Genomic DNA, 16495 nt, shown 5'->3' with positions numbered 1-16495 from the left:
TTCCTTATGTTGTTAGATTTGCAAGGTTAGATTGTGTTATTATCATCAATTCCAGTTCCACACTAGAATAACATCACGTTTCTCTTGTTGAAAGTAAATTCAAGGTTGTTGTTCAAACATGATTCAAAATTATGCCCTGTTCCACTTTTTTCGGGAAGCTCACATGGCGGGACGGCTTAGGCATACTACGTATTAATACTGCAGTCATTTTTCTACGTCAAAGCCTAGACCTTCTACAATGTTAGAAGCTATATTGACGAAGACTAAAACGCAAAATCAAATTGCATGCAACTAGTGTACAGTGGTATATCTCGCATATTCCAGACGTCAGCTCTTCTTCCTCATAAGCCTGCTTAGCCATCCAATGACAGGAAGATAAAACTCATACTCCATGAATGCAATTGCAACTCAGAAGGATGATGTACAGTTCAAATGGCAGATTAAAACGAATTAATTCGAAGAAAATGACTTGCTCCGGCCCGGGACCAGAATCTCAACAAGCCCGTCTTCGCCGTCGCTACTATCATTGTCGTCGTCATCGTCGAATGAAGACTGTCCGTTTCTGCCGTATGAGCGACTGAATCCACCGTAGCGGTTAGCACCGAATAAGTTGGAATAGCCAAGCGATTCGTTAATGATGGCCTCTTCCTCTTCATCTGAATCCATCATGCCCCCTGAGCCAGAACCAGAGCTGGGACCGACCATTTCACCCATTTCATCGTCATCATCGTCTTCAACCTCGAGGGGTATTCGGACTTTGCGTCTTACTGTTTCCCTAAGTTCGCCGCTCGTGTCATCGGAGGAATTGGTAGACGGCGAGCCAGGAGGTGTGAAACCGGTGTGGAAAGTCGGCGAAGACGGTTGGTCGCTCTCATCCATGGCAGAAAACTCAGAAGAGCCAAGGTCGTGAGAGTCGTCTTCAAGATCGGCTATGATGAACGGATTGGATTGCCACTGTCCATCATCATCATGGTGTGATGCGTTCGCACTAGACTGGTCATTTGAATTCTCCGCAGCAGCGTCGGCTTGTTGTTTGTGAAGGGCTAGTCGGGCAGCCAACTGGCGACGTGCCCGGGATGGGACGATATTCAGAGGGGCAGGTGGGGGAGCCAGGATCGGGATAGGCTGGCTAGTTGATGAAGATGCGGGTTCCTGCAAGATGAGTAACCATGTTAGCAACGTTCAGACTCCGCTTGTGACCAACCAGACTAATAAGACGTGTCTATGTCCAACAGAAAATTGAAAGTCATTAATCATGAGCCCGTGAGGGCCAATCTGCGGGGGTAAATGGGTATACATGATGTGGAGAATGGACCATCCATGATATCAGGCTAATCTACGCAGTAGGAACATAGCACTGGTCCAAATGCAACGGGAACGCTGGAAGCAACAACTGAAATAAGAGATGCAGAAGAGAAACAGTGGGCTGATTTCGCACACCTTTGACGCAGGCATTGAAACCCGCAAAACCCTCTATCAACAACCTCTTACACTGTAGCACTTCCATGCCCAGATGCACAGAGCTAGGCTACATCTTCTCCCTGCTGTTGCCAATGTATAAAAGGAAAAGAAAAGAATTTGACTTGACGCGTCATAACTGCTGCATCTCAATGTCTGCAAAAAGAGAAGTACCCACATTTTCTAATCCGCTTTCTGCGTTATTATCGGTAAATCCTCTGGTGTCATCATCATCTTGGTCTTCCATCTCCTCGTCTTCGTCGTCGCTGGAGCTTCCGAAGCCGCTGAGAAGGGAATTGCTGCCTCCCATACCGAATGCTCCGCTAGATGCACTACCGTGCGTCATGGAGTCGAAATTCTCAAAATTGGAGCCGTTTCCTCCGTTCAAACCGGCATTTGCAAGAGCATTAGAACCAGTGAAGCCCTGTACGGCGTTCATTACAGCTTGACGGTGGCCCATGAGGTCGGGTCGAACGCCTCCGAGAATAGCGTTATCACGTTCACGGGTCTCTGATAGTGTTCGCTCAACGTAATCAACCCAGTCGGGATGTAACACTTTGTCCATAACGCTTTGTGATAAGATTTCGGCAGGGTGACGTTCGGTGAATTTGACAACCTCCTCTGCTATTAATGTCAAATGACCCATATAACCGAGTCTCGTGTTCTTGGAAGCTTGAGCCTCATCGCTGCGCTTTTGGCCTTCAACGATTTTCTCCGTGATGCGCCCGGTATTGAAAAGGTCAATAGCAAGGCATCGATTATAGCCTCGATCCATGGATCCGTTGAAAACTTGTTGAACGACATCGTACACTACATTGTGCAAGAAGTTGTTCCAGGGAAACCGGAAGAAGAAATCCTATCAAAATGTCAGCTGATTCCAACTTCTTCGAATAAGCATTGCTTTTCGAACTTACCAAAATAGTAGGAACGACTTTGTGCTCTACAAATTGAATCTTCAAATAGTCACCAACAACAGGCTGGCCAGAATGTTCATACTGAATCTGAGGGGTAAACTCATCCTCAATGTGTGTAGCGAGAGAGTCATTCGACTGTCCTTCTGTTGGGACGTCTGGACCTGAGAACTCTTCTTGCTTTGGTTCAGTGTTATGCGAGTCTGGTTGGTTCGTTGTGGCAAATGACGGTGCAGTGGCATCCTTGGCATGAGTGGACAATTCCATCGGCCGTTGAATTTGGTTATTAAATGGCTCATTCGTCATGGAAACCTGCTCATTCTTATCCAATGTGATTTCATTGACACTGTCTGTCAGACCAGATGCAGTGGGCGATATAGGATCAACCGGGGAATCAGTTGGAGCAAGACCAGTAGGTTCAGTCTTGTGTGTGGAATCCTTCAAGGTTTCTTCAACTATACTGTCCTCAATATGGAGCCCCGGACTTTCCGTATGGACATCCGATTTCTTGATTTGAGTTTGATCATGCGTATCTGACTTGATTTCGGGCCCAATGTCCTTGGAAGAACCAACATCTTCGAAGCCGTCGTCATCGCTGACGTTATTATGTTCTGGTGTCGCAGACGGCAGTTCAATTCGGGAGCTTTGTTCTTGTTCGGACTCTCCAGCATTTTCACTGTATGTCATCCCGGAGACTTCCTTTCGATTCAGATCGAATGCGCCCTGAGCCCTCAAGTTTTCGCGTTCAATATCCCTTTGTCGTATATAATCCTCACTGCCAACCTCGTTTAACAATCCCATATTGCTACAGTGAAGGAGCTCTGCCATCAATTCACAAGTCTTGAAACGATCAAAGCCCAAAGGTTCAATCTTCACTCCCCACGCAGAATTGAGCAGCCCGCGGTCCTTGATCTTGATTTGTCCGTTCTCAACAACGGTATGTTTTGAACTGAGAATCAATGCCATGAAGTCGGGGATATGCGACGAGAATTGCCGAAGCAGAGTTCCTAGGTAAATGGGATCGTATACGCTTGGACGAGCATCGGGTCCTCCGACATTCTCATCATAGTCAGAGTTGTTCTTGCGAATGACTTCGATGACAATGCCGACACCCACGGTAAGCGAGTTTCCTCCCTGGAGCATGAATTGAATGAGCTGTTCCACGCATGGAGCCGAGACAAGTTGCCTGGTTAGACTGTTGGGTCCAATACACGATTGCTCGTTCTGGGTTGCGTTTGCTGAGATGGTGATGATTGCCTTCAAAAAGTCTCCAGCAGACGTTTGCATGGAAGACAAATGTTCGGATGATATATAAGACAGCAGGACAGGAATAAGGCCCTCATCTTTCAACCACTGGGATAGTTTATTAGCTGCTGAAAACTTCAGACTACGCGAAGTGAACTCACGTCGACAATGCCTTGTCCACCCTCCACCTTTTCCAGGCTAATGATTTTCAACAGCAGATCCATTACCATAGGATTGTCCACATGTTGTAATATCGCAGGAACAACTCCTTTCAATGACTTGAAGAACTCGAGCATTTCTTCTGTCTTCTTATCAAACAGGACCTCATTAATTTTGGTAAAGTAGCCGGCCTGAGCAGAGTCCAAGGGTGCTGGTCGTCGTATAAAATCCCAGAACTCTCGCAAATAAGCTTCGTTGACCATGATCGATTCCAAAATAGACCATGTCTCTGAGGACAGGATCTCGCAAGCCATGTATGCGAATTTGGAACGCTGCTTATCGGCCCTTTCTAAATCCTCCGGTCCGAGAATATCCTCGTCCTTCTTTGTATCCTCACCTGCACCACCGCCGAACTTTTCGATGGCGGGTTTTGTCTTCTCATCATCGTCGTCATGGTCGTCATTATCATCGTCATTAATTAGAGGCGGAGCGACCACGTATTCCAACAATTTCTTCAGGATGTGGTCCTCTCGTAAATATTCTATCAGTTTCGTATTATGCTGTTTCAATTCGGAAATCAGCTCCGGCTCGTCCAAGAGTTCTTCGAGGCTGACATCGGGTTTATCGAGCAGAGTGTCGACGGCGGAGATATTCGCGTACCCCCCGAATCGCCAGAACATCTTGAACTATAGGATAAAAAGCGATGGCACAATAGAGTCATGGACATATAATCTAGAATGTGAGCGGATGAAATTGCCGTTCCGGAGTTGTATAATCCCAGTTGAAATGCTAAGAAGAAAATGTGTCAGGCGGCTGCTGGTTAATTGTGCTCTTGGATGCAAATATTCTACCCCAATCTCTGTTATACTGATGAGGATGAATGTGGTGATACAGGACGTGTTCTCGATCGTGATATATTGTGTCGTATCAATCGTCGTCGTAATTCGTATCAGAAGATGAAATAAGAAGGTCAATATAACACAGCACACAGACTGAGCGACCGCGACCGCGCGCACTGATTGTCAGGGAGTTAGTATAAGGGAGAAATTGGGCCTTTCACAATCATTGCAGGCAGAATGTTAAGTAAAGCGCACATGACCGTAGTGCATATGTAACATAGAATCCGGGGAATAGTTGATAAGAGGTTGTCTCACCTGTTCCGATGTTAAAGGAGTGACAAGAATACACAATGGAGGTATATGGTTCCGAACCGCGTCACTTCAAGTAATGACAGACGATCTGCGACTGGTTGTAACAGTGTCCAGAATAATTTCGAGATCACCCGGAAATAGAAAGTGAAGCCGAAGTTGATTGCTGGTTGACAGCTCAAGCTACTTCGGCTGGTTGGACTCTTTTCTCACTGAGAGGGGGATGATGATGGTTATTATTGTTGCACTAACAGTGTGTGCCTGGTTGGCAGATGGCGCAAGAGAGGAGATCCAACGGCAAGTCCATACAGAATCCGGGTGCTCTGGAGAGAAAGTGATGGGATAGAATCGTTGATGATCAAGAGAGAGATGTCAGATATGGATGAAGAGTGAAGATGTACTGAGTGTAGTCGTGACCCGAGCGAGCGTAAGTGTGATCGATGATTCTGCTGGAAGGGGCCGCTCGGGTGCGATCTGTTTCAGCCAATCAGAGTGCGTCTACCGTTACGAGTCAGCACGAGACTATTTTATGCCTTGCTGCCTTATTAGTCTGGTCTATTTCTGTCTGCGCATACAGCGGCTATCAGATTAGTACGTCGTTTTAAGCCTGTCGTATCAGTTACAATTGAGGATGAATATAGTCTTCTTCTCTTTTGTATAGATTTCTCTGTATTAAGAACTTATTACTTTCCTTCTTTTCCTTCTCGTATTACAGTTTCTATTTGAATACCTAAAAATGCCCATGGTGAACAGGCGGGGCCAACCCTAAAACCAGACAACGACAAAGTCACAAAAATTTGGAGATCTTAAAAGTTGCTTTCACAAACCTTGAACTAGGAACGTGAAAACAAAATCGACGACAATACATGTAACTCGCAGAAATACATCAGTTTCTTTGGCAATTCATGTTGTTTTTGCAGGTAGGCTTTTCCCCGGTTCCCGGCTGATATACTTTCAAGCTCCGCCTGCAACGATCATATTGGATGGTGTTTTAGATGACTCTTCTTTTTCATTAGCAACGGAAACATCACCGTGATTGCGTCGGCCGGAATGCTGATGGTGTAAACTTTGCTCATAGCGTCTATGATGGCTGAGATCGCTTGTGTCTTCATAGACGGGGCCAAGGAAGCACAATGGTGCCTTGTATTCATAGACGCGCTCCTGATATCTTGAGAGAAACGTAGGCCTTGCAAGACGCGAATAAGGCTATGACAGCCAAATTTCGAAATACCTAGGCACCTATAAGCAAACTACTTATTTGGAAACCAAGCTGAGATTTGGTGAGCATTGAAACGACACACTGGACATACAGGCCAGAGCATGTTCTCCTCGTGGATTTGGAGCCTCCAGCCGCGTAATCAGCCTGAAAGATCAAGCCGGTGCAGACTCAAGAAGGAAGCTGTATCCGTAGACGTTTGCAATATGAATTTGAATTATCGACACACGGCCGCTAGTGTCGATCTTCAGATGCTAAAGATCTTTCTTTGCCCCGGCCACTGGTGAATTGCATAGACATACCACAGATATTCACTCCTCATAATACCGAGAGTATGCCTTTCTTATGGCGATTAGCTAAGTGGAGCAACGTTTCTCCATTGAAAAGGTACTGGCTCAAACATGAGACGGTGCATGTATTTTTATACAGTCTACAAACCCAAAGCCATCAGTCCGCTCTACTGCCACTTCAGAAGGACGGTTAGTTAATCTTGTGAACAGAACGATCAGTGACAATTCTCCAGTGAAGATCTCCTCGCAGCCATATAATCCCCTGACCATGTATACAAGTCATGCGAATCATCGATGACCTCAAAACGGAACAGTGTATGCTCGTCACTCATGAGATATGTATCGTGCTCCCCCGCTGATATTCTGTCTGATCGAGGTCAAACCATTGCGAGAGCCTCGTAAAACTGTGTAACAAGCAGTTTTGCCAAGATGAAAGACTGTATCCGAGTTCCAACTGGGAGGATGTGTCTTTGTTGAATTTAAGATAAGGTAATTAGTACATGAAAGCCTTACCCTCTTCCCCATTTATTTAATGTGGAGCTGTCATATTACCAGATGAAATGTTAGGAGTCTTAGGACTGCATTAGTGTGGTTCTTCAATGCTCAGACGATCCACATCAAGCACGAGGCTGGGTGTACGGGTGTATTGTGTGAGACAATTAACGACTTTCGGGGACTTTGTCTATGCTCTCCCATGCCAATATGGGAATTGAAAACGCGTCCAGCATGGCTGTCAGAATATGAAGTGTATCAGTCCATGCCGCGGAATGAGCCGAACTCTTTTTGGAGACCTCATTGTCAATTGGCGCTCGTAAGTAGAGCGATACGGGTCCAGCGGGTTGAAATTGGACTGTTGAGAGGGTATTGTGGATATCCTCGACATAATACTCGGTTTGAGCGGTGCGACAATGGAAAGGAGATTGTGATAACCTGCACAACTATTGTGACGGTCTAGTTGATAGTGATAGATCACCACGGGGAAAAGATGTTAGATTGGCGTAGTGGATTGTCACGTGATGCTACTTAGTTAGTAACTAACAGTTAGTTACCAGCTCCCCACCGGAGACCTAGAGAGAGACCAATCAAGTCATCATCTTCCCACTATAGTGCGTCCGTTATATAGATCCACGGACCCACGTGCAAGCTAACCGCTGCCGAGGACTTTCTGCCATCCTATCAGGCGGAACCATTCATCAGGCGGTGAGCAATCTGTATAAGATGGCAGTCTAACCCGATTCGCCAGGCCAGGCTACACTCTGACGTCGCCACAAAGCAACACCAACTGCTCGTCCATGAACACACTATACGCTTTGCGAATGAAAATACAGACAACCAATAATCCAAGCTGAGAGATCTATCCTCGCATGATATCGCCTTTATTGAAGCGTAATCTCCCGAGGCGGTGATCGCCTGTGACGTTCGATTGCCCTTGCCCCTCCAAAGATCACAAGTCAACAACACACTTGATCCTTCTCGAACGATTGAATCATACATATTCACCTACTCTACAAAGCGCATCCTGATTATTTAATATGAATCGACTATTTGGAACAAAGAATCAGGCTCCCAAGCCAACCCTGGATTCAGCAATCTCAAATGTAAGTCGACAGTCCACTGTCCACATCTTCTAATAGATAAATCTAACCACGTTACCAAATTCTAGGTAGACAGCCGCGTCTCAAGCATCGACGTAAAACTCGCTGCCCTCAACTCCGAACTCTCCACCTACCAAGCGCGACTTTCCAAGATGCGCGACGGTCCCGGTAAAAACGCCCTCCGCCAAAAGGCGCTCAAAGTATTGCAACGCAGGAAACAATACGAAGCGCAACGCGACCAACTCTCGCAACAATCATGGAACATGGAACAAGCAAACATGATGCAAGACAATCTGAAAAACGTGATGACAACAGTCGACGCAATGAAAACCACCACCAAGGCACTGAAGAAACAATACGGGAAAATCGATATTGATAAAATCGAGCGCATGCAAGACGAAATGGCGGATTTGATGGATATTGGTAATGAGATTAACGAAAGTATTTCGAGGGCGTATGATATTCCCGAAGATGTGGATGAGGCGGAGTTAGATGCGGAGTTGGAGGCGTTGGGCGAGGAGAGTTTGTTTGAGAATCCGATGATGGGGGATTCGGAGGCTGTGCCGAGCTTTTTGCAGGATGAGGTTGCGCCGCCTAGTTTTATTGATGAGCCGCCTGAGCAGGGTAAGGTTAAGGAGGCTGCTGGGGGGGTTGGATAATATGTAGTATGTTTTATGTGAAGGCTAGCGTAGGTTTAAGTTCATAGCACAGATATCCTCTGGGGGAAGAATTCAATATCTAGTATATGTATATGTGTAAGTCATCAGGTCATGCACATCGTAATATATCCGGAAACTAAACCCGAAATCACGCCAATCCCATGCCAATTAGTACTAGTAAAGCAACGTCCATAATAGTTATTGCAACCCATATCACACCCGCCAGCGCCGATACAGGCCAGCCATTCCTCATCTTGACCGCTGCCTCGGCCAGAGCTTGAGCCTCTGTACTCGTTTGAGACAAATCAACGGCTTCACTCCTGACAGTCATAAACTTATTCCTCGCCGTAAAGTAGATAAGTGGCGCAACGACAAAGGGCAATATGACACTCAGAACCACTTGGGATGCAGTCAGCGCGGTATCTAGTCCCTCACGACCCACGGATGCAGCTATGATAACACTCGGCACAATACTGATGACTCGAGTGAGAAGTCGACGGATCCACGGTCGACAACTCCAGTTGATCATACCTTCGCTGATCATTTGTCCGGCTATGGTGCAGACGATACCGGCAGATAGACCCGAAAGCAGCAAAGCGAGACCGAAAATGGTGCCCGCAGCGGGTGCGATGGATTGTGAAAGAAGGTCGTGTATTCCGAATAGGTCTGCATTATCGGCGCCGGGGGTACCGTATAGAGCCGCAGCGGCAACGATGAGAATGGCGCTGTTGATGAATAGAGCAAATGTGAATAGAGACAGACTCAATTCGATGATAGAATATTTCAAGCAGCCGCGGATCGCATGTATCGAAGGACGGTACACCTCGCCTTGCCCCGAAGGCTCAATATATCCGGCGTCAATGTCATACTCTTTAAGCCGGGGCTGGACAGATCCACTCCCTAGGAAAAGCGAATGAGGCATAACGGTTGCACCAAGAATACCACAACTCTGATAGAGACCCTTACTCTCAACGACCGCTGCTGAAGGGAGATATCCTCGAAACACCTCACCCACGGATTGTGCCTTGAGTAAAGACAGTTGTATACAGAAACATACCACCACCCCGAGCACGAGGAGCATCACAAAAATTTCAAAGGCGCGAAGACCCCACATTGATCCCTGAGGTCGGTAGAAGATGAGAAGAATTAGGACGTCGGCCATTGTGATGACGCATCCTGCTACTAAGGGAATTTTTAGTAGAAGATTCAACGCAATGGCTGAGCCGATTACCTGAAGGATTCATCAGTTGAGATTCAATAAAACTATGTGGAAGACTTACCTCGGCAATATCAGTAGCTATAATAGCAGCTTCTGACAGAATATACAAGCAAATATTAAGCCACTTTGGAAGATGAGCTCGACAATTCTCAGCAAGGTTGAGCCCGGTCACACTTCCCAATTTGATGCACAGAGATTGCAAAAAGACGGCAAATAAATTAGACATCAATACAACGAAAAGTAAAGCATATTTACTTTCAGCACCGGCAGCGGCATCTGTAGCATAGTTGCCAGGATCGATGTATGCAACAGCAATCAGGAATCCTGGACCGATGAACGAGGCGAATTTGACAATGGGTCGAAGAAAGCTTGGGACTGAGACGGAGATTGTGAGAGCTTTGCTGCGTGTCTGTGGTGTGGACATTGTAGTAGCAAGTACTCCTTTTTGACTGGTTTCAACAGCTGCCTTTGACGGTACCGTCTCATTTGGATTAGGAGGTACCACCTCTATTCGGGCCACCCCATCTGGTGAAGTCGTCGTCTGTAATGAATGATTCCTCCGATCTCGAAGATTGACTATGCCATTGAAATCATTTCTTGTTGTTGCATCTGCGTTGAGAGGAGGCGGATTCTGATTCCAGCCTGGGTGGTCGAGAGCGTCGTCAGTTCTGGATGGTTGGTTCATTTTTTGTGGGAGAGTCTGTGCCGGCAAAGGCCCTTGGCATTGTTCGTTTAAGCATGCACCGAAAACAGCACTGTTCAATTATTTGTATGATCATATATATATGTACTTGAGCAAAGTCGTGGCCGTTCCATTAATTATCAAGGTCAAGCAGGTGTAGGAGTGAGGTTGTAAATAGGGTTACTGCGACTTACGTGATGATGCCGTTCTTTCTGATCTTCTCGACCCGGTTCTGCCCGCGATGTTTCGTTTCTTTGGATGACAAGACCACATTTACCGAATTCCAATTCTTATTGCAGAACTATCGGAATATCGTAGAGTCTTGTCATTGCTCGTGCGTCATTTGACTCGGTAAAATTGAGGAACTTGCAGGATCGATTTACTCCGTATATAGTCCAACCTGGAAGCGTTCCGATGTGATGATATATCTTTTGATCTGCTATTTCTTCACCTTATTCTCCGCCTGCTCCAGAATATCCTCTATATGATTTCGTTAACGGACAGATACATTAAATCTACTGTAACTATTAGTTATTGGAGAGTACAGATTAGTATACGTTGTCCAATAGAGCAACAATTGGCTCGTTAAGAGATGGATGGCATTTCTACCGGTTACACCATGGATGACGACGATAACCCTTGAAAGCACGGATAGCAGAGCAGTAGAGATCTAGAACATATCCAGCAGCATCTCAGGTTCCAGGATCTTATCGGCATAGGTGACTGGCCAAAAGATACATCCGTCCTACCCCGGATTTCCTGATTCCAGTACACTGGTGAATCTCATGCTTCGATACCCTGCATGGCCACGTAAGTTGAGCGTCCGAATAATCTCATGAAATGCACTACCCATAATCATCAGTCATATCCACAGCAACCTCCCATAAATAGCGGTCTGGTATGTTTGTTTTGAGTTTCTCCAGGCATGTAGTATGCATGTATTTGTTGGCCTTGATCCTAGATTGCAGGAAAATAAACATCCCCAGATCAAGAGACCCCGCTGAATTGCCGAAAGATGATGAATGCCAGTTGTATGCGATCAATCCTGAATAGCAATTGAACAGCCAGGTCAAGGTCATTTTTACATAAGAGAATGGAACACTCGGATGATATAGAAACAAATAAACCGATGTCATGTTGCTGATCAGACAATCAATCTCTAATAGAGCAGATATTAATATGATATAGTCTGGGATCATGGACGTTGGCCGAAATTAGGGTTGCCCGGCAACGCTCTCCTCCCCCACCCAATGTTTACAGGCAGCACGGGGCCGGAGGATTCTACCATCTCGGATAGAATTGATCAATTATTCCTTTATCAAATCATCAATTGATAGTGGAGAGAGCCTATCTCAGAACAGACAAGTTGCTCAAGGAAACCGGAGCAACTTGGTTTCCATTGCGAGCTTCTTATTTTCTGTCTGTTCCCTCTTCTTCCTTCTTTTCTCTCTTCTTCGTCACCAGTAGAGACTGCGTCCTCGGTCTGTCTTCTTCTTCATGTTGCTTCTTTTGGTCGGGCCCTTGCTTCTCTTCTGCTGAGCTCCGCTTTGGGTGTTGTTTATTTCTCTTCGTTGTTTTCTGCATAATCGTACGAGAGGGCGTTTGTTTTTAAGAGCGCGGCGGTAAGCCTTATACTTAACGAAGCTTGTTCATGTGCTGATTGTTCTACAGAGTCTATAAATTAATCAACGTGCCATGATTTCCAACGCCCATCCCCCGACCATCTTCGACGACACAAGTCGCCCGCCAGCCAAGCCGTCGATGCTACGCTCCATCTTGCCGTCAAAAACACACAAAAGAAATGCCACGGCCGGTGACGCCTTACCAACCGTCATGCCGGGAGTCAGCTTTTTGGGTAATGCGGGTTTCCTCCCGGCCGATCACCCTCATGCTCAGCCGTTGGGGGAAAGAGCACACAACAGGGACGCCGCTGGTACACAACCCAAAAAGGAAGGGTTGCATAAGAAGACCAAGAGCTCTGTCTCGCTCAGGTCCTTGATTAAGGACCGTGAAAAGAAGGAGAAGCCGCGGTCATCGTCTGACTCGCCGGATGAAGAGGGTTCCTTGGGAAAGACGATGAAGAAGATGAAGTCGACAGCTAGTCTGTCAGCAATTTTGAAAAGGTCAAATCGAGGACGGAAAGGTGAGGCTGTGACTGAGCCAAAGGACAAGGAGAACCAGCGTCCAACGTCGGAAGTTGTCTCTCCTATCTGGGCTCAATTTGCTACCCAGCCACTGGAAGATCCCAAGGGCAATGTGTATGTCCCGGGAAGCCAAAGGTCGCTGGAGGAGGAGGTTTCTCTATACACTCCGAAGCAGTATTCTCCCTCCAAACAACGGAATTTCTACGATCATCAGCCTACTCTGGTCCAGAAACCCAGACCCAAATCGGACTATATCTCATCCGGCACAGCGAAGGTCAAGGAAATGTTGGGTCAGATTCAACGTGTTCCGTCTGGCAAACAGCGAAACCCAGAAAGGCAGTCTGAGTTCCAGCACTCGTCCGATTCCCGTTCCATCCACGAATCAAAGAGAAACTCCAACCACAGCGGTGGCCGCGTGATGGCCGCCGTGTCGGCTCTCAACGCCAAAGAAGCTGATATGCGTAAGGACCAGGACAGCAAGCAGATTGAGAATGAATTCGAAAAGCTGCTGGTGAGTTTATACAAAGCTTATAGAAAGAAAGAAAAAAAAAAAAAAACTGACGCATCTAGGACGCGCGGAACATTCCTATGAACATGCGGGATAAGATGAGGTCTCTGGATACCAACATTAAGGCGGACTTTATCCAAAAGAATCAAGCCGAAAGTTCATGTCCCAACTCAGCAACATCCAGTACTTTTGATAGTGCTGGCCGACGCGGAAGAAAAGATGCTCGATCTGGCGCCTCTCAGACTCGCGATAAGAGTCTACGCTCGCTTTCTCGTGCGAGGTCACCATTTCCCACTTCACGAGGTGATGCTTCACCCAAAAAGCATCAAAAGTCGAACAGTGCTAGCTCGTTCAAGCGTCCAAAATCGGTCGATCTCTCGCGGCCCTACATGATGCCCACTGCGTCCACCTCTTCCACTTCGCTTCATGCCACAAACCCGACAGACACCGCAGCAGAGCCCGCCGACTTCATACACTATTTGAGAGAGGTCCAGAAACCCGAGTTGGTTGAGGTAGGAAAACTGCACAAGCTCCGCCTACTTCTTCGTAATGAAACTGTAGCATGGGTAGACTCTTTTATCGCCGGTGAGGGAATGGATGAGATCGTCCAGCTTCTGTACCGTATTATGAAGGTCGAATGGAGGTATGTCGTTTTCCGCAAGATTATTCGCATATCACTTACGTTTGCAGGGAGGAACACGAGGATAACCTGCTCCATGAAGCTCTACTCTGTCTCAAAGCTCTATGTACAACCTCTGTTGCCTTGCAGAGGTTGACAGCCTTGAGCAAGGAGCTTTTCCCAGCATTGCTCGGGATGATCTTCGACGAAGAGAAGAAAGGACCTAGCGAGTTCACCACCAGAGGAGTTATTATTAGCCTTCTCTTCACTCACCTTTCTACTGCGCCGGAAGGCGAAATGCAGGCGCGAGCTGCTGAGATTCTTGGCTATCTGCGTGATCCTAACCCTAACAAGCAGCAGGTTGAGTTTATTACAAACATCTACCAGTCTCGTCCATACCGAGTGTGGTGCAAAGAAGTAACGAATGTTACCAAAGAAGTTTTTTGGATCTTCCTGCATCATTTGAATGTTATTCCTCTGAATCGCGACAACAATATTGCTGACCAGGAGCAAGGAGATTACTTGAAGAAGCATTTCCCTACACCTAGGCCACCGGTTCCAGCTGCCCCGTATGTCGGTGGCGTCGAATGGGACGCAACAAACTACCTTGCAACACATCTTGATCTGATGAACGGCCTTATTGCATGCCAGCCTACGACCGAGCAGCGCAATGCTCTTCGCGAAGACCTCCGTGCTTCCGGATTCGAAAAGGCAATGGGCGGAAGTATGCGTACCTGCAAGGAGAAATTTTACGGTGCCGTTCACGACTGTTTGAAGACATGGGTCGCTGCAGCTCGAGACGACGGCTGGGATTACAGATTCGTCCGCGAAGGACCAGAGCCTGGTTCCCCAACTAAACCAATCAAATCTTCTAGAAAGAAGCCTATCGATGAGCCACCAAAGCTGGCCCTCGACATAAACTTGGAGAAGAAGTCTTCCAGTCCCATTCCTGACGTCGACGGATGGATCTGAGTATTCTCTTCATTTTCATTTTCTCTTTCTCTTTTCATGTGTTTCTATGACTATTATTTATGATTGGCGTATTGTGGATATTGGGCGTTGGAGTGAGAGGCAAGGAGCCTCATTGCAATTTTTGTTTTCATTGCTGTTCAAGTTTCAGCTTGCTTGTTCGAAGCTTATGCACCTTTCAGAAATCATTTTTGCATGTCCATTGGACCTGAAAGCGCGCAGCATACATGACATGACATGACCATGATCACATCAGGCGTATATAATGATTTGAGGAATGAATTGACGATTTTGACAATATTTTAGTTCTGCTTTATCTGTATGGCGGTAGATCTTCGAATGGACGAAGGCTGCCAGGGCCCCTATTCCGTCCTCCTTTGTTTGACCTGGTGGTCGTACCGATGACTGGTGATAGTAGTACCTGTTCTTTTCTAATCCTCCGATACGAGCCCCGGCTCGGTCTTCTTTTCTCAATTCTCTTTTTCTAGATGCCTTTCCTCGAAAAGAGTGCTTGTTTCCTGGACATGAGGTTTATCCACATATATCTAGAGTGCATTCATACTAAAAACTTAATAGGTTAGCTGAGTGGGTCTCCTATTGCCCGTCTCCACAACTCAACATCGCGAACTTCGACAGAGCAGTCAACAACACACTACGTATTTCCTCTTCATCGCAACTAACATGGCGAGTGTACGGTGTCTACGGCCATTAGTCGAATTGACTACTCGACATAGCCAGAATGTTCTCCGTCCGTCGGCACTTGCGATCGCATCAAGGAATTATTACAATTGCTCATGTCTAAACGTACGTTGGTTTACTTTGATCGTTTACCTGTACTAATCGTTGATTTCTGTATAGAACAAACCTCTAAATGCGACGATATCGCAAAGAATATTCACTCAACAACGAGCACCCTACACATCCACCTCAACTCTATCCTCATCCCCATTCCGACTCTCCTCATCCCAAAGACCAACCCCCGAAACCTCATCAGACGGCTACAAATACGACCACGAAGGAGAAGAAGGCGAATACCACAGCCCATACAAACCAAAACGTCAATGGCCACCAGACATGTCCAAACTCTCACCCAAACATCAATTACGACTAGAACGGAAATATAGACGACGAGCAGCACTCAAATATGCGCGGCCGAGATGGGTCAAGTTTACAAAGTTGGCGCAGTGGGGGATAATTATTTGTACGCTTCCCCCCGGTTCTTTAGGTTTGTGCGGGGTGACGGTACTGACAGGTTGAATAGTTGTGGTGGTATATTCGCTACTGTTTATGGAATGGGGCAAAGAAGGCGAGGTTCATCCTTTTGAAGATGTGAGTATTATACTATGAAACAAGTTATGAGAACAGAAACTGATAGAGATTACAGTTCCGAAAGGATTTTTTTGCCTCCATCAATTCTTTATTCTCGGCTCAACCGCCGAGTAGAAAGAAGGAATAATCGATTAGTGAACTGCTTGTTTCTGGATGGCAACTATGTATATCAAATCGTATGTAAAATAGTTGTAATATCAGCTCAGCTGACGAGACAAAAGACTTTCACATGCAACAACAATTCGCCGAGATATACCTGATTACCAAGGCCGCATTGTAGATCACGTGCAGAATGATATCCACTGCCTATCTAACGATTACAGCCAATTAAATGGAGGGACGGA

General features: G+C 46.4%; 5 protein-coding genes across 6 annotated transcripts, besides 1 other annotated feature; 3 read left to right on the top strand and 2 right to left on the bottom strand.

Annotated features, from left to right (window-relative positions):
- Positions 1-255: 255 nt before the first annotated feature.
- TSTA_077580 (Sit4-associated protein (Sap185), putative) lies at positions 256-4453 on the bottom strand (the record flags this gene model as incomplete). Of its 2 annotated transcripts, XM_002341744.1 has the most annotated exons (4): positions 256-1152; positions 1637-2314; positions 2373-3722; positions 3776-4453. In XM_002341744.1, 4 exons carry the CDS (start codon positions 4451-4453, stop codon positions 451-453), a joined length of 3408 nt encoding a protein of 1135 aa, XP_002341785.1. In that variant the 3' UTR covers positions 256-450. The 2 variants fall into 2 exon arrangements, with proteins under 2 accessions (XP_002341785.1, XP_002341786.1); XM_002341745.1 differs by lacking the exon at positions 256-1152 and having other exon boundaries at positions 1379-2314.
- Positions 4212-4250: a microsatellite.
- A 3235-nt stretch (positions 4454-7688) lies between the features above and the next one.
- Positions 7689-9663, top strand: TSTA_077570 (SNF7 family protein (Cta1), putative). The gene is made up of 2 exons (XM_002341743.1): positions 7689-8025; positions 8091-9663. Exons 1-2 carry the CDS (start codon positions 7960-7962, stop codon positions 8679-8681), a joined length of 657 nt encoding a protein of 218 aa, XP_002341784.1. The 5' UTR covers positions 7689-7959; the 3' UTR covers positions 8682-9663.
- On the bottom strand, positions 8830-10585 carry TSTA_077560 (transporter protein smf2; the record flags this gene model as incomplete). Its single annotated transcript, XM_002341742.1, has 2 exons — positions 8830-9912; positions 9962-10585. 2 exons carry the CDS (start codon positions 10583-10585, stop codon positions 8830-8832), a joined length of 1707 nt encoding a protein of 568 aa, XP_002341783.1.
- Positions 10586-12277: 1692 nt separating this feature from the next.
- Positions 12278-14925, top strand: TSTA_077550 (uncharacterized protein; the record flags this gene model as incomplete). Its single annotated transcript, XM_002341741.1, has 3 exons — positions 12278-13237; positions 13297-13877; positions 13925-14925. The coding sequence occupies 3 exons, from the start codon at positions 12278-12280 to the stop codon at positions 14823-14825; spliced, it is 2442 nt and encodes an 813-aa protein (XP_002341782.1). The 3' UTR covers positions 14826-14925.
- Positions 14926-15503: 578 nt separating this feature from the next.
- TSTA_077540 (uncharacterized protein) lies at positions 15504-16384 on the top strand (the record flags this gene model as incomplete). Its single annotated transcript, XM_002341740.1, has 4 exons — positions 15504-15626; positions 15681-16023; positions 16084-16151; positions 16207-16384. The coding sequence occupies 4 exons, from the start codon at positions 15504-15506 to the stop codon at positions 16276-16278; spliced, it is 606 nt and encodes a 201-aa protein (XP_002341781.1). The 3' UTR covers positions 16279-16384.
- Positions 16385-16495: the final 111 nt, after the last annotated feature.

This window comes from Talaromyces stipitatus, genomic scaffold, assembly GCF_000003125.1.
Source record: "Talaromyces stipitatus ATCC 10500 scf_1105507295523 genomic scaffold, whole genome shotgun sequence".
NCBI classification, from domain to species: Eukaryota; Fungi; Ascomycota; class Eurotiomycetes; order Eurotiales; family Trichocomaceae; genus Talaromyces; species Talaromyces stipitatus.
Note: the sequence above shows the minus strand (reverse complement) of the source record. Positions and strands in the feature narration are given on the sequence as shown.